General features: G+C 39.3%; 3 protein-coding genes across 3 annotated transcripts; all 3 read right to left on the reverse strand.

Annotated features, from left to right (window-relative positions):
• Nucleotides 1-2331, reverse strand: LOC128889050 (keratin-associated protein 19-2-like). The gene is made up of 3 exons (XM_054146358.1): nt 2196-2331; nt 1549-1711; nt 1-685 (listed from the first exon to the last, which is right to left on the reverse strand). The coding sequence occupies exons 1-3, from the start codon at nt 2211-2213 to the stop codon at nt 621-623; spliced, it is 246 nt and encodes an 81-aa protein (XP_054002333.1). The 5' UTR covers nt 2214-2331; the 3' UTR covers nt 1-620.
• Nucleotides 2332-6012: 3681 nt separating this feature from the next.
• Nucleotides 6013-12321, reverse strand: LOC128889131 (collagen alpha-5(IV) chain-like). Its single transcript, XM_054146525.1, has 3 exons — nt 12282-12321; nt 9063-9129; nt 6013-7931 (listed from the first exon to the last, which is right to left on the reverse strand). The coding sequence occupies exons 1-3, from the start codon at nt 12297-12299 to the stop codon at nt 6289-6291; spliced, it is 1728 nt and encodes a 575-aa protein (XP_054002500.1). The 5' UTR covers nt 12300-12321; the 3' UTR covers nt 6013-6288.
• A 944-nt stretch (nt 12322-13265) lies between these two features.
• Nucleotides 13266-15823, reverse strand: LOC128888351 (uncharacterized). Its single transcript, XM_054145102.1, has 4 exons — nt 15803-15823; nt 15038-15114; nt 14272-14368; nt 13266-13485 (listed from the first exon to the last, which is right to left on the reverse strand). Exons 3-4 carry the CDS (start codon nt 14354-14356, stop codon nt 13292-13294), a joined length of 279 nt encoding a protein of 92 aa, XP_054001077.1. The 5' UTR covers nt 14357-14368; nt 15038-15114; nt 15803-15823; the 3' UTR covers nt 13266-13291.
• Nucleotides 15824-24145: the final 8322 nt, after the last annotated feature.

The raw sequence follows: 24145 nt of genomic DNA on the forward strand, positions 1-24145 counted from the left end.
TAGCAGGAAATAAAGAGGAATTTATTCAACAATCTTAACAATAACAATACATTCTTAGTTATAAGCCTAAACAGTAATGCCTTCTTTGAATTTTACTCAACGACAGAAATTGTTAAGCCACAGTTTAAAATGAAGCAGCACTTCCATCATCGTTTTAGTGTCACAAATATAAAAACATATATGTTATTCATTCAATGAAGGATGTATTATCTTAGAAATGTGTCGTGCATCGAGAATGGCTCGATAATAAGACGTTTCAAAAATTATATTTCCATTTCAAATTTATGGTTTATTTATTCGTGTTGCACAATCTTCAACGATGTAAAGAATATAAAGTATCATCAGACACTGCTGGTCTGTTTAAGAAGTATGTGTTCGTTATTGCTTTAATTTCGTCGTGATTAACATTCAGGGTTTTGTGAGAGAAACAATAAATGCAGTTTGCACCGGAAGTGAAGATAGCGATTGCCTTCGAGTGACGAAAAGTAGACGCGTTCCGTACAGCACGGTTCCCAATGTTGTAAAACGAGATTACGACAATAGAATCGGTACTAAGATCGTTCTAAACGTCTTTCCTTCCTATATCGTGTATCGTGGAATCCAAATGGTCGTCTTTTCGATTAGTGATAGCCACCGAAGTGGCCGAATCCGTGACCATAACCATATCCATGACCATAGCCTAAGCCTAAAGGGGAAAAGCACATTAGGAAGACAAAGTAACGTCGATGAATGTTTCATCCACATTGAGACCGATCGTGTGCACAACGTCGATGAATGTTTTGTTTGCTGTACGATTTAGGCCGAAAACGTGGTAGGAAAATCGGGGAAAATTAACACTTAGAGGCATCGCACGAAAGTACACGTCTTGAATTTTAGGAAATAACTTTGCAGGGTGGTTTAAAATTATTAGGAAAATTCAACTGAAATTCATTCGCAAGCAAATTCCTCGTGGTAATGGAATAGAAAAGTTTTTCTTTTAGATATCGGAAATTTTATACTGTGCACAATTGTAGTTCAACAAAATTAAATCAAAGTATCCATTCAATGCATTGACAAATGAAAATTTACATGGAATTTAAAGCTACAGAAGTACGAGAAGTTTGTGTTCAATTCACGAAGAACAAATAAATCCAATGGTGCATTAAAGATCGGCCAATTGTATTCGGTGCAGCACTGTCAGCGGTGTAACATATGCGAAGGTGCATCATTGCGTGTGTAACGTGTACAGGTGTCAGAACGCCCCAGAAGTCAAATTTATGAATTTTAATTACTCCTATCTCGAGGACGAAGCGCCTAATTACAAAGCAAAACAGGATTTTTTCGATTTCTTCTTCCACGAGGAATTTGCATACTTCAGCCTATCCCATAATTTTGGAACATGTGATAATTCTCAATAATTGCCTCACATCAACCTCCTTTTAAAATGCTAAAACTTGACGCAATATCGAATCTAACCGAATATCGAAGCGTGTACAAAAGATTCATTGACGTTGAGGGCGGTTGTGGCGCGTATCGAGTCTCATTGTGAAATTATGAATGTTCTCTTACCATAGTGTCCGTAACCAAGTCCATATCCGTAAAATGGGTATCTGTATCCGTACAGGTACGGATAGTAACCGCCGCCGTACCCTCCGAATCCGCCGTATCCACCCAAATATCCTGGTTTTGCAGCGACGATGCCGATTATGACAGCCAGCAGCAGGAATGTGTACTGCAAGGATTGAAGACGAGACATGAAGTTATCTGTTTTGGCTCTTAATTCATGGAAATAAATTAGTAAGGTGGAATAGAATTTTTCTTTCCACCTATAAAAATGAAAAATAGTACTATCAATTAGTGGTTGAATAGGTCTTAATAATTAATTTTCTTTGCTTTCATCACTTACTCTTCACTTTTAATATCATTATAGAAATATTATTTGATGTATGGTAGACAATTCATATATAAAAATCAAACAATTTGCCAAAATTTTACACTTATGAACTCAACTGAAGTCCTTCCCACTGTTTGTATATTTCACACCCTATAATCACTGATCTTTTATTAAATTTCTTTCTACCGAACTATTCATTTAATTAATCATGGAAAATAGGAAAGGTGTCAACACGATCATTGAAAAGTAGATATTTTGTATATTAAACTGTATTATTATAAAAAATGAATTTCAGTTTGCTGGCCTTTGTTCGTTGACTTACAAGTTTCAAGCAAGCCATTCTCTGTCAGCTGACACTAGCCTGTTTGTTCCTCGAGCAAGTTGCACTAATTTTTCTGGATCTATCAGTAGCACTGTCTGTCTAACGTTGGTCCCCGGTTCTTTTATAAGAAAGGCTGGTCTCGTCGCGGCCCCCAACAACAATTTTCCCAGCCTTCGTATTGGCTTTCCTCTGTTAACACTAATAGCAATGCCCGGTATTGTTACCCTGAGATTATGCGAATGCAATGCGTCATTATGAAAGAGACACGATGCAGTAACGCGTTTCGGGATGGTCACACATGCACGCCCTGTGAACAGCGCCTTGACATCCAAATTCATTGACGGTTCCAATCCAACGTCAACGAAACGTTCTATTACGTTTCTCAATTCTGCTTTCGTATATATACACAAACATAATTTTACGTTACCAGACCACGGGTTCAATCGTCAAAAAACTTGCCAAATATGAACACATATTTATATTTTTCTTCAATTAGAAATGGATCGTTCGACCAAGTAGAAATAGTATCTACATTCTCATTAATGTACGTGTACTTTACATACTGTCTTTCTCCATCTATTACCTCTTTGCACTCCTATATCGAGTTACATTCGATATCATGTTTATACATATGAACTAAAATCTAATTTTTATATGTATTTAGTCTTTTCATTATTAATATTTTTCAATTGAAAAATTTAGACGTTCCATCAATATTAGATTACTACATAGTTTTCAATCTATTTTCAATATAATTAATAATAGAATACGTTTAAAGTTAGTCCGAATCAAGAAACTGTGTTTCGAAGTACATTTTTGATAAAACACATAAAATAATAGGGAGTTATAAGAAAAAAAATTGAACAAATAAAAATCTGAACAAATTTGGAATGTTAAGGGTTAATAACATTCTAAAGGATTTTTCAAAATATATTGATAATGATACAAAAAAAAAATCGAAACCCAAAGCTAGAATGAAATGCTCGATTCGGCCCCAAGAAAGAAGAAAAGTCAAAGGTTGCGTGACAAAATCGAGGAGGAGGAGATCGTCGTTACAAAATGGTGAAATTACATGGTGCATGTCGTGGGATGAAATCGCGAAAAAAAAAAATTGTTGCGCCACGTGTGGTACCGAGGATGCGTTTGCCATTAATTACAGTAAATGGGTAATGTATCGCAACTGATACCGATAGTAATTGCGCTCGATGGATTGCTGAAAGCATTCTGATGTTTATGGGGAATGATATTAGCTTTTTATTATTGGAAACACTCGACTTATTCGACGATGTACGACACGCTCCATAGAAAGTGTATTTGTTTACGTGTTTACGACTTCGAGTGCATTACCTCATACTTTGCATTGAAATCTGTCGATGATTCGAGAAAAGACACAGAACGTCTTCCACGCGTATCGCATAATTGATCGTCGTGCACGCGATGAGTAATTATATCGTTTCGCGAGAAAAAAAATCGCGTGACTATGTGATTCATGAATAGCGGGCCGCTTTCCTCTGTGGGAAGTCGTTGCGGATTATTGCTGCATCTCTAAATTTATACTTGACTTCCGACATTATTCAGTTAATTAATGTAATTTGTGCAATTCTGTTGGATTTCCCTTTATTCTAAGCAAATTATGAATGTACTTAAACAGGTGTCCTTAATCCTTAAATAAATAAAGAGTGAATAATAATCAATAAAAACAATGATTTATAGCGTTGTACTTTTTATTTTTATTTCCTAAGTATGGTTCGATGGGAGGATCTCTGATTTAAATCATCGAGGCTCCAAATCGAGATCTTAAGATCAATCTCTGTTTATGCTAAATAATTCCCACCGATACTTGCCGTGAGTCATCGCGTCTAAAACACTCAAGATCTAATTCTGCCTGTTACGTGATCATTTTTTCCTGTTTTCACGCTATTTCCCCGGAATACGCGATCAATATTGCTAACGTCGAAGGATTTTCCGCCTATTACGTGTAGTGATATATTCACCTTGAAGGTGTCGCGATAAATCGATTTCACAGCTCTGTTCTAGTTATCAATCTCGAACGAATGATCGCGCCGAGGACAGCAGGTTTGGTTCACCCTTTACACGAGTGTTTCTCTGACAGGTAAGTACCCAATTTTATAGAGGAGTTTTACAATATTTGGCTAACTATACTATATTCATGCATAAAGCTTTCAATACTTTATTTCTTTCACATTTGAAGCTTGATTATATTGCAAAAGAATCTCCTTGAAAAACAAAACTGACTCATTCAACGAATAATCCAACATTAAAATTGCCAAACCCTGACTATACTCAAACTCAGACTTTCCAGCACAGTTTTGCTACCGCCGTCAGTCGATAATCTTCATTAATAGGCGACACGCGTATGCAAAATCTTCCCGATGGAGGCCACGAAAATTATCAGACCGTAGTTGGCACGCACCGTAGGCACGGCGCATAATTGCAGGATAAGGCCAACCAGAGCTATGGGAACCTTTTTGTGTATCATAACCATGGGAACGCATCGCTGACCAATGCCAAGTTACGGCACGTGTCGTGGCGAACACCGTGTCAGCTGCCAATTACATTTTTCCGTCGATCGCGACTCGAATCACTTTGCGATTTTTCCATCTGTCCTTTTTGCGACGAGCGAGCCGAGGACGATCGAAATCAGCCGCGCGACGTTCAACGGGAGGCGTTTATTTGTTTTAATCATTGCTCGAGGGAACGGTTTCGTAACGTGCATCGTGAATGGACAGGTGCTTTCATTGAAAAGAGAACGACGACGGTAAATATGTCAACTGAACGAAGAGAAAATTAAAGGGAAGGCGGATTATCGTGACAGGAGTCGTCGACACGTTTGTTGATTGTCAGTCGTGCATGTTTATGTAACTTGAGTTGGTATAGTTACAGGGAATACTATAATATGTAGATTAACAATGGTTCGTTATAAAAATAAAAATTACAAGGATCAATGGAATATGTAATCAAAATAGTATAATTATTTTCGAATTAAAATATATATTTAACATTTTAATGCTTACATACATGCAATTCGAAGAAGAATGGAAACTTAAAATGCAGACATATAATAAATATAGGAAGAATATAGAATTTCTACGAAGGGGTCGTCGACAACGTCTGTTGATTGCTAGTTATGTATATTTATGTAACTTGAGTTGGTACAAATAGTTACAGGGAATGCCATAATATGTAGATTGGTAATGGTTCGTTATAAAAATAGAATGATAAGAATAAAAATATATATTTAATACTTTAATACTTATATGCAATTTGAAGGAGAATGGAATGGAAACTACACTTAAAATGCAAACATATAATAAATGTAGGAAGAATTCAGAATTTCTACAAGTTTATATAGATCAGTATCTCACTACAGCACCGTATGTATTCGTAACTCCTTGACCATTTTTTTTCTAAAATTTTCTTTTATTCCTTCGTTGAAAGGCCATACTCATGTAAATTGCTCGATTAGAGGCTGATTATTGTCACCTATGATGAAATTCCACCTATTAACAGTCAAACTACCTATTTATATGTTAGGAGTTAAACAAAGATATGCAGTCAGTCTCATAAATATGTCTATTGAAGAAATTTGTTTAAATTAAATGATAAATTTGATGTTTCCAGATAAATTTATCATTTAATTTAAACAAATATATATATATATATATATAATATATATAATATATATATAATATATATATAATATATATAATATTATATATATATATTATATATATAATATTTAAACAAATATATGCAAATATATGCAATATATATATAATGTAAAGTGTAAAGTTTATCCATGTACATATTTATAATGAAACATTTGCTTGAGAACATCGAACCTATTATTTAATTTAGACAAACTTCTTTAATAGACACATAGGGTAAGAATATTTATAATACTGACTGTATTAACACTGTATGCCAATGGAGTGAAGAGATAACTAAAAGGCAGATTAATGAACATTTCGCTTGACATTTCTGTTCTTCAATAATATCCTTAGTACAAATGAAGTCGACATAAATAGCTAAATTAAATTCCATCCCATCCAGAGAATTCACTCTCTTAATCCTAATCATCCGAATCCCTCTTAGCGAATCCTATATTAACCTCCCGCGCGAGTTTGTCGTCATTCCCATACAGGTGCCAAGGAAAACGAAACTTCTCGTTGCCATTCGAAGGCAAGGTTTCGACTTCATCCGGTTTGCTCTCCGATATCACTTCCGCGTCGCCGTTCGCAGGCATCGCTGGACCCTCGGCGCCCTCGACCTTCTCGGCCTCCACGGGTTTCGCGGAATTATCAGGCATCATTCCTTGTGGATTGCCATTATGTTTGGGGAACGGTCCACCGAATGGATAATAAGGACCTGGGATAAAAGGTCCGTAAGGCTCTGGGTACAGGTATGGTGCCACTTTGATTCGTGGAATGAAATGATCGAAGCTGTGATGGTAACGATGGTAAGGTACTCCATTAATTGGTCCCACGACTCCTACGACTCCTGGGAGATCGTAAAATGGACCATTGGGTGGATACGGGTACCCGTAAGGTGGATTGCCCGTGGCGTTACCATTCCCTTGGCCGCCGTTTGATTGCTCGGCGTTTCCAGCGTTCTCAGGAGGATTTTGATGCGGAGGTTTCCCGTTGAAGTTAGGATAGTAAGGACCATACGGATTGAATCCGTATCCAGGGAAACCATTTGGAAATTGGCCATTCGTAAAATTGCCTCCAGGTGGTCCAACGTCGCCTGGATTGAAAGTGCCATTGAATGGATAGTAAGGACCTCCATAAAATGGAGGTGATCCGTAGAATCCACCGGGATAAGGTCGATAGGGAAAACCAGGATGGAAATCGTAACCAGCTACGGCAGACTGGCCTTGATTCTGGTCCTCGGTCAATCTGGACGGATTATTTTCGATCTGTTCTGGTCTTGGCGACGGTGGCTGACCGTTCCCTTCGACATTGGGGTAGATGAATCCTGGCTGTCTGTAGACTGGCGACCGCTGAGGACCAGGGAAGGGACCTTGGTAATTCAAATTATACGGTCTGTTCGCCAATCTAGCTGGCGGAATGTTCCCGTTGGGTCCTGAGTTGGGCTCGAGCCCGTCCACGTTCAAGGATTGGGCAGGAGGAGGTCCTGGTGTCTGCTGCAAGTGATTGTAATGAGGGAAGCCTAACTGGCCATACTGATTCGCGTTGGGCAAAGGGTCGACCACGTCAGGCTTGTATTTGAATTCAGGAATCCTTCTGTGATAGTTATTGGAGTAGTGAAAAGGGCCTGCGTTGATGTCAGCGTCGATGGAGTTGTCCCTGGTGTCAGGATTTATGTTCTCCGTACCTTCGATATTCGATTCTTCAGGTCGAAGCGGTGGCTCTCGATTCGCTGCGAATTGATACGGTTTGAAGGACTCGTAGTTGTAGTTATTCGAGTAACGAGGCAGGTTCGACGACAGGTAACCATTCTGGAGTTCGTTTCTTCCCTCGTTGGGGACTTGGCGTTTTTCTGTGAACCTCTTGAATCGACCCACAACCTTATCCGCGATTGGTGGATTTCCTACCTCGGGGATCCCCGCGTTTAATGACTGCGTCTCATGCGCTTTTTTCTGGAAGCCCCAATTCGAGGTCTGGTTCGACGAAGAGTCTTGGAAGTCGCTCAGCAAGGTAGACGACAGGACCGATGCGACGTTCTTCGCGAACGACGTCAGCACCTCGGGATCTGTCGCGCGAATAAAGAGTTTAGAATATTTCGTGAATAATATTACGAAAGAAAATTACAGGCGGCCCTCGAATTCGCACATTTTTAAAAATTCAATTTTTTAAGCCAAAAGAAAATGTCAAACAATGAAAAATTGTTCATGGAATATTTGTTTACATCCCTCTACTTTCGTGATTCAACATTCGCTCCACTTTCAGGAAGCAATTGTGTGCGAAAGTCGAGGACCCCACTGTATATTGAGAAACTTCGAGTAAACTGCCTTCGAGTGAATGCCTAGAGGTTTTGTTTTACCTCTGTCAACGAGAACTTGCGTGCGTTGATTGATGCATCGTACAACAGACATGCATCACGCAAGATGTCACTTGCACTTTCTCCCTTTAAAACCTGCCCCAATTCCGCGGATACGAAACTGACCAATTTTAGATAATTTTGCAATTGTGCTTAATTTATTCATCTGACATTTCCATCGACTACCTGTTCCTGTCACGTGACGCACAAATGCATAATAATAAAGAATGTCGTCTGAAATTACCTGTTTTGAACGGCAGAGTGTTTTTGTACCGGTTATTCAAAATTTTGAACTGTGTTTTGGTCTGTTTCAGAGACCGTATATTAAGCTAGTGAGGAATTTTTATTTTGGGCAGTAAATCGATTGATAATATTGTGTTTTTACGTGCAGATTTTGTAATACAGTGTTTTTGGAGTATACGTTCAATGGAGAGGACCAAAATCTAGTAATTTGACTCACAAATTTTGCGAGGGTGTATACATTCAAACCAGTAAGTATTCGTGCCCTCTACGTTTACTGAAGAACTCTGGAACTCTGGATTATTTTAACTCAAGAATAGGACTGACAATAGATATTGGAGCAGCCAAAAAATGAAGTCTTGAAGCACAGTCTTAATGGTCCTCGAAAGTTTAATAAGCACTCCCTGCAACAATGTTCTCGATGACACTGACTCGATTGTTCCTAGCAATTCTAGTAGCTTCCATGATAAAAAAAAAATGATAGAAACGATGTCACTCGTTCGTGTCGGTGCTTTAAAGTGCAATCGTTATTGTTTTAAAAAGTAGTTCAAGGACGAGCAGTCCCATTCACGGGTTCCCAGAACGACATAATGATCTGCTTACTGACTCCGGTTTTCACTGCGTGCGCATCGCCACGAAGTATCCAGAACCCCGTGCAGAGCACCGTAATCTGCAACAGGACAAAAGCTAGAGTCAGAACCGGGAATCGTCGGCATTCCTTCGCTTTGTATCGCGAAAATCTCCGCTTCCCTTTTGACTGCGTAACGCGTGCCACGTAATGAACCCCCCCCCCCCCCTCCGCGTTATCGTGGCCAGCAATTTTCCGTAATACGATGTTTTATTTGTCATTGCGTGACGCAACGCGTGTACGCACGCTTCATACGTGACACACTTGCTTTCGATGCTATACTGCGACCGATTGTGCAAATTTTCGAGGGTGCAATCGCCAAGATGGAAGAGTAGGAACTCCTCGTGCGACGTCTGGGAGTTTTGAAATGTTTGCGACGCGCTCAATAGCTGCCTTCTGCGGACTGTGGTATTGGAAATTGCGAAAATGCGTGCGATTGTAAAATTGTTCGAGTTAAAGAAATTTGGGAAAATTACACTCCCGACCCCCACAGAAAATCTTTTGTAGGCGTTGAAAGGAGATTTTGAAGCTTTGGCATTATTGCAACACAGTTGTTAGATTGGTGCATATGAAATGTCGTACATACAAATGAAACTTTAACCATACTAAATATTTTTGAAACATTTGATTGATTGAATTGAGTAAAATGAATGTTATTGGCTCGAGCAATTGAAACACTAGAAAAACGATATTGCATATGTACCAACCGAATAGTATCTTTATTCTGCAAACTCCAAAATTAAAAGTCACGAAAGTTTCTGTGCTTATTAAATTCATCACACACGAAAAATGAAATAGATGCGTTAATACCGGAGGAAGTTTATGATACTAGAACAAACATGCATAAATAATAATTGAACAATTCCTTCCCCCAATTTTTAAGCGTAATGCTACTGGAATTTTCAATTCACTTCGCACCTGTCTTCATCTAACCAGCTCTTCGTGTGCATTACCATTTTCCATAAGAACATCTCAATGCGTAATTCTAATCGTGAGTCATTTATATTAGTAGAAGGGTTCAGCGATGCCTCTATCATTTGGACAATGATCGTACGTCAATATTTATGGTTAGCAGCGACGATTAGAGAAGAATCACCGGTATTCATGGTTTGTCATAGAGTACAACATTCCAGTAAAGGAAAGCAATCAATATTGTTCATTTCTACGGATGGAACCTGTTTCCCCGCGCGGCAGAAACGCTTGACGAATCAATCGATCGCGACGAACTTATTGCTTCCTGAAATTCACGGAATTCTAAGAACAAAATTGATCGCGAGTGATTGAGAAAACAATTGACTGGCGTTGTGTAATATCGACGTTACATTATGAAATTTACGGCACGCATGGAAGAAAGCAGGAAAGCGAACTGCAATTATCGTCATTGCAGTTCGTTAGAAAAAAAAATCTGCGAATTACTACTTACTGGGTTCGACATTTTTCCACATCGTAATAATACTGTTATACAATAGCAAATTAGTCTGAAACTCATCATTCAATGGTTTCTATTATAGACACGGCGCAAATTCTTTCTTTGAAGGAAAGTTGTTCTAGTATCTTTTTACATGCATTTTCTTTCAATATTTCTAAGTATAAAAATAATTCTGAATTATATAATCACTTGATAGTATTTACGATACAGTAACTGGAAACTTTAAATAAAAGAATAATAATATAAGGGTTTAAAAAAGATGGTTGTAAGTATAGATACTTAAATAGACTTAGGTAATCAGTAAATAATTAATGCAGAGAGGGAGAGAGGGATTATGTCGCGCTCCATTCATAGTTAATCCATTCAGGTTGATTTCTATGAGCAACGTATTACGCGATCGCAATAAAGCACGTGTGGCTATATTTATACGCGGCCATGCCCCCGTGAATGGCCACTATCGTGATCTAAAATAAGGTGCACTGTTCTCCCATCCTCGAATCAATTCCCCAGACTCCACATATATCAAACAAATGATCCAATTTTAACCTTCCCAACACCTTAAATAAATTTTCACCCTCGACACAAATCCACGTTCGATAATTAACTGCAATCAATTAAAACGACAAGTTTCTGTTATAAATATCCATAGAAATGAAATACGAAGCAACACCTATCCGACAATTAGTATACTCTCATCGACAACCTGTATTTAATGGAACTCCCTCTGATTAAACAATTTTATTTACGATTAATTCGCGTAATTTAAGTGGAATGCATTCTGCGAACACAAGAAACATAAGATCTCATATTGTTATACTCGGATCGTAATTAGCATGATTATGCAACGTCTAATCCTTTCTTCTCGCAAGGACGTGCACTTTTGAATATATATGTATTTACATGGATACAAAGTTCGCAGAAGACTCATTGTAGAACAGAAGTTCATTAAAATTTATCCGACGCCCATAAATCTCGTACAACACCTGTGCAGCACATTATTCACAAACCGTAATAAATCATGGCGATTACGTAAACTCTATTGTCGTACCAATCACAACCGACGCCACTGGAGGATTTGCAGGGCTGCAAACTGCACTCCACACTAATAAATTCATTTAAATTTGTCTTGTCCCATTAGAGGGGTTGTACTGTGCAATAAAAATGGAATAAACTTCGTTATTTATTGCTTCTAAACTGTCACGAACGCGTCAGCAGACAGATTATCTCTTCAAGTTGAAACATGCGATGCACCATGCGGCAGTAAATTATCAGTAGGTGTTAATTAGCTATGAATATTTACACTATTATTTAAAAAGCTACACTGCTTCTACGTTTATTTTTAATTTATATTTGAAAATTTTATTATAACATATTTGAGTAGTTAACTGGAACATTGTTGTGCGTCACATTAAAGAAACTTCTCAGGGTATTTTATACCAAATATAAAAACAAGGTAATCCGTTTTATAATTATTTTATTGATTTACTTTAAGTAAAAATAAAAATTAGCCAAGTTTTATCAATTTTAGAGTTATAATTTACCCAAAGCATCGCGTATGTCACAAAAGTGGACAGGTTGATGGACTATGCAAACGAAGAATAGCTTATTGTGTATAAGCCAAATATATTTTTCTTGGTTTTTATTTAGAAAGTGGTTACCGCATGTTGCATCGATGTGGAACAAATATTGTCTTCGTAGTTGCAATAGAGCGGCTCTTCTTTTTGTTTTCTATGAACGAGGATCGTATTAGAGTACTTATACTCACGTGGAGCGGGTAATGCATCGTGCGTGCGGCTCGTCACGACTAACAGCCATACACCGTGCTCGATGTCATTTATACTTTCTCTCCATAAACGCTTATGCCCTAATTCAAATGACAATCTGGTAAATTTTGCATATTTTACATTACAATAATTACACGGAGAGGAGTATGCAAATGGCTGATATATAAATTTTTAGTTAACAAAATGTATTTCATCGCCATTATTTCTCACCAACAAATTTATAGAAGTGCTCCTCTTAAAAGTTAGGAATTATTTATGAAATATGGAAGCTGCGAACAAGTGCAAATTCTACTTTCCTGGAAATAATCGTTATTGTTCTAGGAAGAATTCGAGCGTCATAACCGACCTCTTATGAGTTGAAACACGTTCATTGCGTTCAGAAAATATTGTATGCAATATTCTGAACATAGTAATTCTTCTTTTGTACTCGAAAGCGTGTATCCACGTGTCGCAATAAACTTAAACGTCTTAGAAAGAAACCAGTTTGCGTCGGTACAAGTGTAAGAATCGTTGTTGCTTCGCCCTCTCATCTGACACTCGAACATCTATTAAGTGGTATTCCTCACACATTCAGGGAAGCACTTCTATTGTTGAAACGATACTCTGAAAATCAATAAACTGTTGCAATGCCTTCACGTTTAATTTAACGTTGCTTTCGACATGGTTGGAATCTTTCAACAGTGCATTGTAATAACAAAGTTCGGGATCTTTCAAAAGTACATTCCAATAATTGTAATTCAATAATATTAATTAACCATGAATCAAAGTAAGCATTTCTCTTTCTCTTTCCATCCTTCTAATTATCCAAATTGATAACATATGGTAATTAGAAAATGATGTACAATATCAGTTTAAACATATTTAATAATGTATGTAAGTTCTGTGTTTCCTAATATTACCAAAATTGAATCGAGTGTAAGGAAATTTCAAAGACGTTACTTTGATGGATTTTTCACACTGTTTATTTTTAACATTTTGCAACTAATCGTGATCAGTATTCTATGCGATGATAATTGTAAATTTGCACAGATTGTGGCTGTACTGCAGTCAATCGACTGGTTCTGAAATTTGGTCGAACAGAATTGAATCCATTAAATTGTCGAGCTTGAAGTTTATTGATTTGCGGTCTCATAAATCCTGGATACTTCGCGACCATGCCAGTTACGCTTCCGTATGGGATGCCACCTGCAATCAGAGAACAATAGTCAACAAAAGAGATGAAAATATCTTTCCACTAATGTTTAACATAATTTTAAAGTACAGTAACGTCAAGATCTATAATTATCGATTCTTCTAAAATCTAAAATAGCAGAATTCCTTCTGCAGTCTCGAGTTCAAACATTCTATGCGGAAAAGTGAAAGGAATACGAAAGAAATGGTCTTGTAAGATGGTGTCGTCCTCTGTAGTCATGCTATCGAATGAAAAATAATATCAATTATATGCACATAGAGTTAATGTACTTCCACATATACAGCTGTACTAAAATTAAATTATTATTATGCATTAGTGTAATAAAATATAAAATTATAAATTTTATTTCTTTCAATAAATTCATCCTCGGTGCCATCAATTCTAAATGATATAATAAATAAAATGAATACAACAGACAAAGTATTTTATAAATCATTTATTTTATGATAATTAATATTGCATCAACTGAATCATCAATCTTGCAAAAATTAATATTTCTATTACAAAGGTATTCTGCACCTCGAATGTAGCAAGTCAGGTAGGGATCCAGTGAACTTTCTGGATCTAGATAGATCCGAATTGTGATCATTCGATGATAGGTAACATTTAGTTTCAATTCTAAGCGCTGACAGCGTTACAATCTCGTTCTGAGTCGATAACACTGGACGTGAGAGAAAAATAGTAAGAGGGCTCTTGATCTCGAGCACAGATGAAGGTCTCTGTGCTAATAGATTAGATAAACCATGCGTTGCTGTTGGAAAGTGGAGAAACTGACTTACCATACGCCAATCCATTCACCATCTCCACGATCCCTGCACTGTCCGACGTTACTGTCGATAAACTCACCAATCCGACCAGAATCATCAATAAAATAGCCTGCAAACCATAAACTATTAATATATTATTATTTTTATTTTCCTTACAGATCAAATATAAATCACGATCTTATCAAAGGAGTTAATTAATTGCAATTAATTTATTTGCAATGCCTTCCTACATTTGAGTGGTAGGTTTTGTACTGTTAATGTTATCAGTGCACTCAACCATTCATCTTTCTCAATTATACCGTGTCAAACTTAGATAACTGTAGCGAATGACAATCGCAGATAGAAAGCATACTATTACTTGCAATGTAGTCGTTGCTTCGTCTCGCAACTCTAGTCTCCCATACAAATTTAGAAATGTCGACGCGTGAATTATTAACAGTTACACGTGAAACTGTTTCACTTTCTCTGAAAATATTTTTTCAAATGTTTTGTACAAACACCGTTCGTCCTTAAATACTCGAGTACTTTAATTTCAATCTATATGATGAAATAAAATTGAAAATAAATTGCATTCAAATTAAGCAAAGAATAAATTTTATTCAAATAAAATTAGATATTAAATTTACCTAAAATTAGAAGCTACATTTAAGTAATGATAGACGATTATTTGATGCTTTGGAAAGGTGTATATCCGGATTTCTGGTCTGTGAATCACAGAACAGTAAAGTAAGTCGAGTATAAAGCCAGAGATCGAATTGTACACGCAGAATACTATTACCGTTTGCCAATCGCTAACGAGGATATTATTTCGACGATTTTCGTCACCACGAAGCCTTGTTGACAGTGGTCGAATAACTAGAAAAATTCATTTACTGAAAAACTGTATTTAGGGAAAGTTCATTGAATGTGAATATTATCAGCACAGTAACATACATTGACCTTCGAGCACACAATCACCTCTCACAAGTCATGTGACTTGAATCAGACTCGTGCTCGACTATTTCTCTCCTAATTTAATTATGGTTAAGCCTGTTCAAGACCATGGCGTCTGTCACGTGAGGAACAATGATCTTTTTGTTAAAATATCACTCAGAGTACATATGCTATTGGAAATAACATTGACATCTTTTTCTTTGTACTTTCGTTAATATTAAACATGTTAATACTACACATAGTGAATTTTATGCAACAGTATTATGTAATCAGCTTAATCTATGCAGGTCATTCTAGAACTTGACGAAATAGTACTACATGTTCCGAATAAGTAACAGTGAAAGTATTTAAACCTCAATTTATATAAAATAATAAATTCCATCTGTGTGATATATTAATTTTTAGCAATTTACATAAGTTGAAGAAAAAAGAAAATGGTTGCAGTTATTTTGTTCCTTCGTTTCCACTATCTTTATGCACTTCATGTAAACAAATTTTAACTCAGCTTTTAGATACCACACTTTAACCATCTCTATTTACATAGTCACGAGAGCAGAATTATTCTCAATGCCATTATTTTTTTTAGTCGTGCACTATAGCGTTGACGTACCTTCGTAGAAAGCATAGTGACCCTTTAGTTGTCGCGACGCGAGGCCAGAAGGAAACTAAAGCATTAATCCAAAGATCGAATTATATACGGGGCTCGGCCTCTGATCTGGCCAATCAAAGGCAACTATTCCCTTTCAGTACCAAATGTTATATTCAACGATGCAGGATTTTATTAGAATGCTGTGTGTATGTAAATGGAGGATATCGTCTACCTTAACCTTGGCGGGAACACTTACCTCTCACATCGTCCACGCTGAACGCCAGTGCGTAAAGTAAATTCACTTTTCTGCGTATTTCTGTCGAAGAAAATCCATTTTTCCTGCGATCAGATTCGGTAAGCGTATAGGAATTTTCATGGCGAAATACTGTTTAGATTCCTCGACCAAACAGTTACGTTGCACTTGAGTTAGAAAGATAGAATAATGAAGATAGATCGAATACCACTTAAAATATTAGAGACAGTTACTTATGATGAAAATATCATCAACAATTTCCTGCTTGTATTTACGTTACCCTTCTTGTGACAGTCATGGTAATTGGTATCAGTTTCATGATTATTTCAAAGAGCTCAACCAGAAAAAAATATTGCACTTAATCCCCAAGCATTTAATTATTCGTGCAACCTTTAATGGCTTAGATTCATCGTTAATTAATTAATTACTTTGACCACAAAATTGCTCAGCCGTAACGATATTCAGACCATGAAAACCGTAAGTACGGTTAGTTAAATGAAGTCATTACATAGAATATAATGGATTCTAAATGCGAAGTACTTTGCATAACAGCACCCTGATAGCATGAGTCATTATCCTCAGCGGACATAATACGTCGTTATTTTCATGTACACCATTTTCCACGCGAGAATTATCCATGAACCATTTACCAGGTATCGCGGACAACAATGAATAGAAAAATGATCGACAAGCTGCTTATAATGTCCCACGGAAAAATGGTGACACGCTAGCCTTTGAAATTAGTCCAAGGTTGTCTAGCAGGGAACATTGTTACGTTATCAGTATAATTATATCAATGATCTGTGCATAGTTAGATATTAAATAAGCAATGTCGAAAAATTCATGATTTCCTTTTCAGAACTCTAAGAGTGTTCTCTTTCGCGATACATTTATTTTATAGTATCATAATTTATGTACAATAATTCAAGTTACAGTTAACAAGTATATAACATTATAATTGTAATAAAAAGCTAGAGAAATGGGTAAGTGAATTAAATATTTCAGTTGTATTATAAATAATCAGTTTCTCCCACTTCGATGGATTTTACCGTGTAGACTTCAGCATATTCTGTAATTATTACAGAATTGGTAAAGATAATTTAATCAATACAAATTATGAACGATGATCCACGTAATAATAAAGCCTTTGTTTTGGTTCTTTAATGAACTTTCTTTTAACTTTTTGTCATCTTGTTCGTTATTCTCCCCTTTTTTACTTTCTTGATCCTATGACAAATGAATTTTCATACTCCACTTCGTTAGTTTTTTCTTGCTTTAGTTTACTTCAATTTGAGACCTCATCGAAGCTCAAAGCGTTCTCAGGCAACCAAGTTGTTCTGAAATTGGTAACTTCAGAAGCCACCTGAAATCAATCAATATTATCATCCAATGGAAAGTAATAATGATACATTACTCGAATAATATACTTCAATATTTAATTTGAATATTTTTCACAAAATAATGAAAAGCAACATGCCTTAAAAATCATAGTTCTCCGATATCCAGGAAACAGTGGAAATGATTTCCCTTGATCCTTGCTCTGACAGCTGAACAGTGTTCTCCGGTAAAAAACCTTCTTCCTTCAGGATATTTCCATTTCTATCGTCATAACGATCACCATCATTCGTATCGTCATCAGGCGTGACCAAATCGCTCAAAGAATCTATCCTGTCGTCTTTCAAATCAAACCTCTTATCATCATTCGTCACAGAAGATAACGTTTCCTCCAACTTTCTGGAGGTTTCAGCTTTCCTTGCCTCTTCAGACTCATCTTCAAATTTATCAGATTTACTTTCTGAATTTTCATTCGTTCCATTTACTCCTTGGTCGGTAGTGTTCTTCAAATTTCCTATTTCCTCGAAACTAGTCTCTTGTAACTCCCGATCAGTCCTGTTCTTGGCAGACTTTGCCAACTCTTCATCCACTTGTCTCTTCCTTCCATTTTCTTTTACTTCAGAATTCTCAAATACCCTACTTCTAACAGTCGAAGCTTCTATTACCTTTCCATCACTGTTACTAAATTTATTTTCCTCGGGGACAATATTCTTCCTTTGATCTAAATCTTTCACAGATTTCTGAGGCTTCCTCTTGACGACTCTTGGCGCTGAAGTTGTACTCGAAGAAGTGGGCGTGACAGTTCCAGGCGTCGTCCATTTCTGCCTACGACGGCTTCGATTCGCCTCAATTGCAGATTTCGTTGTACTCTGCACGAGGGAAACGACGTTCTTCAGGGGTCTACGTCTTCTTTTCTTCGCCTGCCCTGTCGAATTTGACTCCTTCGTTGAATTCATCGCATTCGAAGGACTTTCTTTAGCCAAATGTAACACAACGTTTTCCAAAGCATTCTTTATCGATGGATTTGAATATCCGCGTGCCTTTTTTCCTTCATCCTTCAACAAATTAACTATCCCAGTTACTTTCACAAAATCCTTCTTTTCACCCCTCCTCGTCGGCGCCAAAGTGACAGCTTCAGGGTTGATCATTCCCCTAGAAATCCCAAGACGTTTACCAGGTCTCTTCTCCTCTCCAGAACTGTTGCTTTTCTTCGATGCTTTCTTTTCAGAGTCACTTTCAAGAATCTTCTTAATGGATCTACTGATCTCCTCCACCTCCGTAGACCTCGCACTCGTCGACGTCACTCCAGCAGGCAGTGTGAAGTTCTTAGAATTATACCTGCTGCTATACTTTACTGGTCTATGCTCGCTGCTGAGTTCCACATTGTCAGGCGCGTCTTCTTCAGAAGCATCTTCTTCCTTACGAGTCCAGAAACGATACCTTCCTCGAGGATAAGTATTTCTTCGACGCTTCTTCGGGAAGGTGTCGTCGTCTTCGTCTTCGAAGCTCAGCCACTTGCGCTTGCTCTCTCGTTTCCTGCTCTCTTCCCGCGCCAGGCGTTCCCTTCTCTCCCAAGGATACTCGTACTCGCCTATCGACTTACCGTAATACGGATTACGCTTCTCTCTGTTCTCGTCCTTCTTGCCCCTGTACCATGGAAAGACGTGCTCCTTTTCCTCGCCGGTTTCCTCTGCCATCTGGGAATCCTCTTCAGAGCTCGTTCTCATTTTAGAAAAGCTGGAGAACCTAAACGGAGGATGGAAAAACGCTGGTTTGTTTACGCGTGGGCCAAGGTCGGCGTACTTTGGGTCCTCGTAATTGTCTGCTGGCGACGAAGGCCTGGAAGAAGGGTAATGGAAGAACGTCCTGTCTTCCATCGACTCGTCCTCCTTTGAAGAAGTCTCTTCCAAAGACTCGGCGTCGGGATGATCTTTTACCTTCGTCTCCTGCTTCTCCGCAGACTCCTCGTCGGAGAAGTACGAATGATGGGACATTTTGGAGCTGTCTTCTTTCTCGTTGCTCTGTTTGGAGCTCGCGTCGGCGAAATTGGCATTGGAATCGTTCTCGTGAGGGAAAAGTGACTTCTTCAACTCCTCTGAGGAGAACTCCGGAGGATCAACTTCCATGAAGGACTTCAAGCTAGGAAATTTTGATGGTTTCTCCGTGGTCGCTGCATCTTCATTTACATTTTCATGAACGGCGTAACTATTTTCTGTCGCGTTTGAAGTTTGTTGGTCTGAGTGACCATCGAGGTCTTCGATTGAATTTATTTTCCTGCTGTCAGTGTCGTTGATATAGAAGTGGATTTCTCGATTTTCCTTTAGAAGCTCCCGATCTGCATCGATGATACTTGTGGTGTCTGATATGATAGAAGTTGGCTCTGTCCAGCCGGTGTTATCGGTTGAATTTAATTGAGGTGTCTCAGTCGTAATTAGAGGTCTTCTTCTCCTGATGTAGTTATACCTGGGCTCATTCCGTCTCGAATTTTCCTCCACCTTTGGTTCGTCCACGAATTTCCCAACCCTCGTCAACTCTTCCTTCGGTTTCGAATGTCTGATCCTGTCGTTGATAGTGTAAATCACTCTCTGAGACTTCTCTTTCTTCTGATCTGCATCAGAACTTGAAGTGTCAACTGAAAGAGTTTTAGGATGTCTAGATCTTCTAGTATTCGAATCTTCTTTGTTTAAATTAGATTTTTCTTCCAAATTTGTATTTTTCTTTCCTCTAATACTCGAAACTGCTTTGGTTCCATTGACACTGTCATCATTCTCCTCAGCATTCACGTCTCGTTTATAAATACGAATCTTCTGGCGTCGAACAGGTCGCATAATCGAAGGCTTCTGTACATTCTGCTTTCTCGTTCTATTTCTCTGAGGAATTCTGTTCCTATTATAAGGCATTCGATACCTGTTGAACACTTTCGGTGGTTTCAGTCCTCCGATATTTACGTGTACGTTACTTGGCCGATCAGTAATTGTTATCACTTCATCCTTCTCCTTCTTGGCAATGCTGGCTGAATTTTCAGACGCATTCTTCTTCGCCACATCGCTCTCAGTAACCGTGTCTTCGTCAGACGTTGGAACCGTGGTGAATTCTTCGACTTGATAAGAGTTCGCCAAGTTCTTGATGGTCCCCATAACGTCCTCGTACACCTGATTCTGATAAGGCATATAAAACGAAGATACTTCGCTGGCAGACGAAACAGGTCTTCTGACAGGCTTTTGTGGTCTTCGAGCTTTCACATACCTTACTTGCGAACCCTTTATTCTGTAGACGCGAGGTCTTGTGACTATCCTGGCTTTGGGGTAGGTTTTGTAACGAATACGTCGCATTTTCTGGACTCTTTTAGAAGTGGAACTAGGTTTCCTCGGCTGACGATGGTTTTCTGGCGATTTGGAAGACTTCTGCACCATGTAGGCATCGTCTTCTTTCGGGAACATCATGATTCTGGAGGCGAATTGCTTGGTGTCGACGTCTAAACCTCTCATTGGATCCTCCACTTCTTTCTCTAAGAACAACGGATTGTCGAAGGGATCCTCATCGAAATACTTCGCCTTGTAGCAGTCCAGCTTGTCTCCCAATCCTGTCAGTCGTGGTAGATTCTCCTTCAAGTCTCCGTCTGGAACTGGAGCCTCTTCCTTAGGCAACACCCTTAAGCTCGGTTCCACTTCGTCGCAATGCTTGTAAGCATCCCTTGAACTGTAGAACTCCATCTTACCATAAGTCTTCTTAGGCACTCTTCGGGGGTCCATCGCGTATTTCAAGGCGGAGGGAATTGGCAGGCTCTCGTAGAAAGGGTACTTGTTCGAGTCTATGCTGACTTCAGGGATATCGGTAGTAGTTTTGTTCTCAGAATTATCTTCCTCGGTTAACTCTTCTACGTAGTCGAAGTCTGGGACCTCCACTTCGACATCCTTTTCATTCTCTTCAAATTCTGCAGATTTGTTTTCAGTGTCATTGAAACGAGCGTTGATCTCTTCATTCACGACGTCGTTGGCGATTTTTGGAGCCTCGTTGAGGAGCTCTTCGTGCCTCTCCTTTTTCTGTTTCTCTGAGTCTTCAACAATTTCACTATTTGCAGCTTTGTTCTCATCGTTATTAAATCGAGCGTTAATTTTTCTGTCAAAATAGTCGTTGGCGATTCTAGGTGCCTCGTTTAGAATCTCTTCGTGATCCATCCTCTCCTGTCTCACCCTTTCCTCAACAATTTCCCTCTGCGTCTCTCCATCGTCGTCCTCTAAGCCACCTCGACTGCTTTCATCCTCGCTTCCATTCTTGCTGAAATCAGAGGGAACACCGCCGCTTTCTCTTTCTTCGGCGACTCTCCCCGCGAGCAGTGATCTACGCGACCCTCCTCCTCGATCGATCGCGTGGGACCTCGATTTCTTCTCGATAGGCTGTTTTGCCATAGCGCTGGACGTGTCTGGAACAGGCCCCACTTCCAGGCCGCGTGTCACTTTCCGTCGCGGATTTCTTTCCTCGATCATGGCATTTTTCGCTGCTCGTTCTATTTCACCCTGATTAGACGTGCCGTTGTTTGCCAACGGATCGACGCCTTTCACAACGTCGCTTTCCCACCCTGTGGATCTTCTTTCTCTCCTTTTTGCGCGGATTCTGCTAATCGACTCGAAAGCTCTGCTCAGCTTCGACGGGCTTCCGCCACGGGTTACGTGACCGCTCGCTTCTTTGAACGTTGTATAGTCCCTGCCGAGGAATGGCACCGGTGGAAGTAAGCCAGCTGGCATCGAGTTCCTTTTGCGGTTGAACTGAACGTTGCGAGGCGGACTCTGACGAATAGGGATCGCTCTGAGCTTCGGATATCCACGACTGGGGCTCTCGAATCCAGGGAATTCGTTCTCCATGGGTACACGAAGGTCGAAGTTGTAGTAGCTTGCTTCTTTTTGTGGCAGTGGAGGACGCATTATTGTTAGGTAGGTCAGATCTTCGTTCTTGGATGGAAAGAGGTTGTTCTTTTGAAAGGAATTAGAATAGTGGTTTCTGCCACTGTTTTCGTTCTTCAGGTGCATGAGGACCTTCATGTAGTTGTCCTTCAACCTGGTGTTCTCTGATGATGCTTCGTTTCGAGAACTAGACGTTGATGATCCTTCATCTGGGGTGGGAGGTTCCTCAGGTTTGCTTGGTTTGTGCCTAACAGTGACCTTATAGCGTGGTTTACGGTTTGCGAATGAGTTTAAGGGTGGATTGAAAAAGGAGTTGCCGAAATTCTTGTCGAATTCTTCCTTGCTGTCTAGGTTTCTTTTAGAGTCTGTCAGTGATACTATGTGATTATTATTGAAGTGTTTAGTATTGTAAGCTTCAGGAAGCAAAGCGTTATCAGTTGTGGGTGTTGCGTGAGTATTGACTGGTTGCCATAATTCGTTCAGACTCGTTCCTTCTAGCCCTGTCAATTGATTATCCGACTGTTTATTATTTATTAGATACCTAGGGTCCATTGTTTGAACAGGAACGAATTCCTGTAGACTTAATGTCGCCGATTCCACGATTGGAAATTGAGTTGTTACCTGATCTCCGTAGAAAGTATAAGGACTGTTCTCGAAAGATGGAACTTGCAGGAGACTTGGACTCGAGGTGGTGGATTCCAAAATGGACGGAGATTCCATCGTGGTAAACTGATTCTGCCTCGCCTTGAAGTAATTCCAGAAGACTTGACTGTAGCTGGGAGTTACTTGACCGCCAACAACTGGTTGAAAATCAATTCCTTCGGTGCCAGAACTCCCGTCAACGTCGTATCTATATGATTCTGAAGGTCCACTTGAAATTTCTCCAAAATTGGGCACTGTAGTTGTCGTTTCATATGCTCCGCGTTCGGTTGACACCCAATCCTCGTTACCTGGAGCGTCTGTAGTCGAATACTTTTGCATATAGACATCATCCAGCGATTCTTCAGAGTCATCCTGACTTTCTAACTTCAATTTTGTTCGTTGTTTGCTTTTCCTATCTTTCTTCTCAATCTTTCGACCATATTCATCATCACCTGGAGACACTGTCAGGCTCTCCTGATCACTGGACTCCTCAGCTTTCTCCAATTTATTGATCTCAACCCCTTTCTCTATCTCTTCGACGTCCCTTTCCAAATCCTCCTGCAGCCTCTGTATTCCATTTTCAGCGACCACTTTAGGATAATCACTGCTATAGTCTGTCGTGGTCCTATCTCTATAATTATCATCGAACTCCTTGAACTCTTCAGGATCGATCTTCTTGAGCTTGCTAGGTGCTGAATTTTCTTCATCACGATCATCCTCCCCATCGTCGGTCTTCTTCTTGGCGTCTATCTGCTCGTGGAGCTTCCTAGCGTAGCCCTCGTGGTAGTCAGCGTCCCTGACGTGACCAGCATGATCGTAAGCGGAGTCCTCGTAGCCTTCTTCGGTGTAGACGGTGTTCACCTTCGAGTTCCTCACCACTTCCCTCAATCTGGCCGCGTTTTCCTTCTCTTCCTCTGTCTCCGCGTCCTGTATCGCCTTCCACCGCGGCAGACGTCTCACGGTGTGCGTTCTCCTGACCTGAGCGTACAATCTCGTGGGCACGTCTTCCGACGAGACGTCCCTGACCTTCGATGGCTTGGCCCATTCCCCTGGAGCAGTGTACTTCGGTTTCGTTGGGACGTCCTTAGGTTCCTCGTGCTCCGAATGTGGTATCACGTGATCCTCTGGCCCTTCAGGGTCTTCGTCAGAAGCTGAGTCCTCTTCGTCATCGTTCTGGGGATCCTCGAACCTATTGTAGACGATGGTCTCCGAAGATTCGACTGGGTCTTGGTC

Source organism: Hylaeus anthracinus, unplaced genomic scaffold (assembly GCF_026225885.1).
Source record: "Hylaeus anthracinus isolate JK02 unplaced genomic scaffold, UHH_iyHylAnth1.0_haploid 11994, whole genome shotgun sequence".
Classification (NCBI taxonomy): Eukaryota; Metazoa; Arthropoda; class Insecta; order Hymenoptera; family Colletidae; genus Hylaeus; species Hylaeus anthracinus.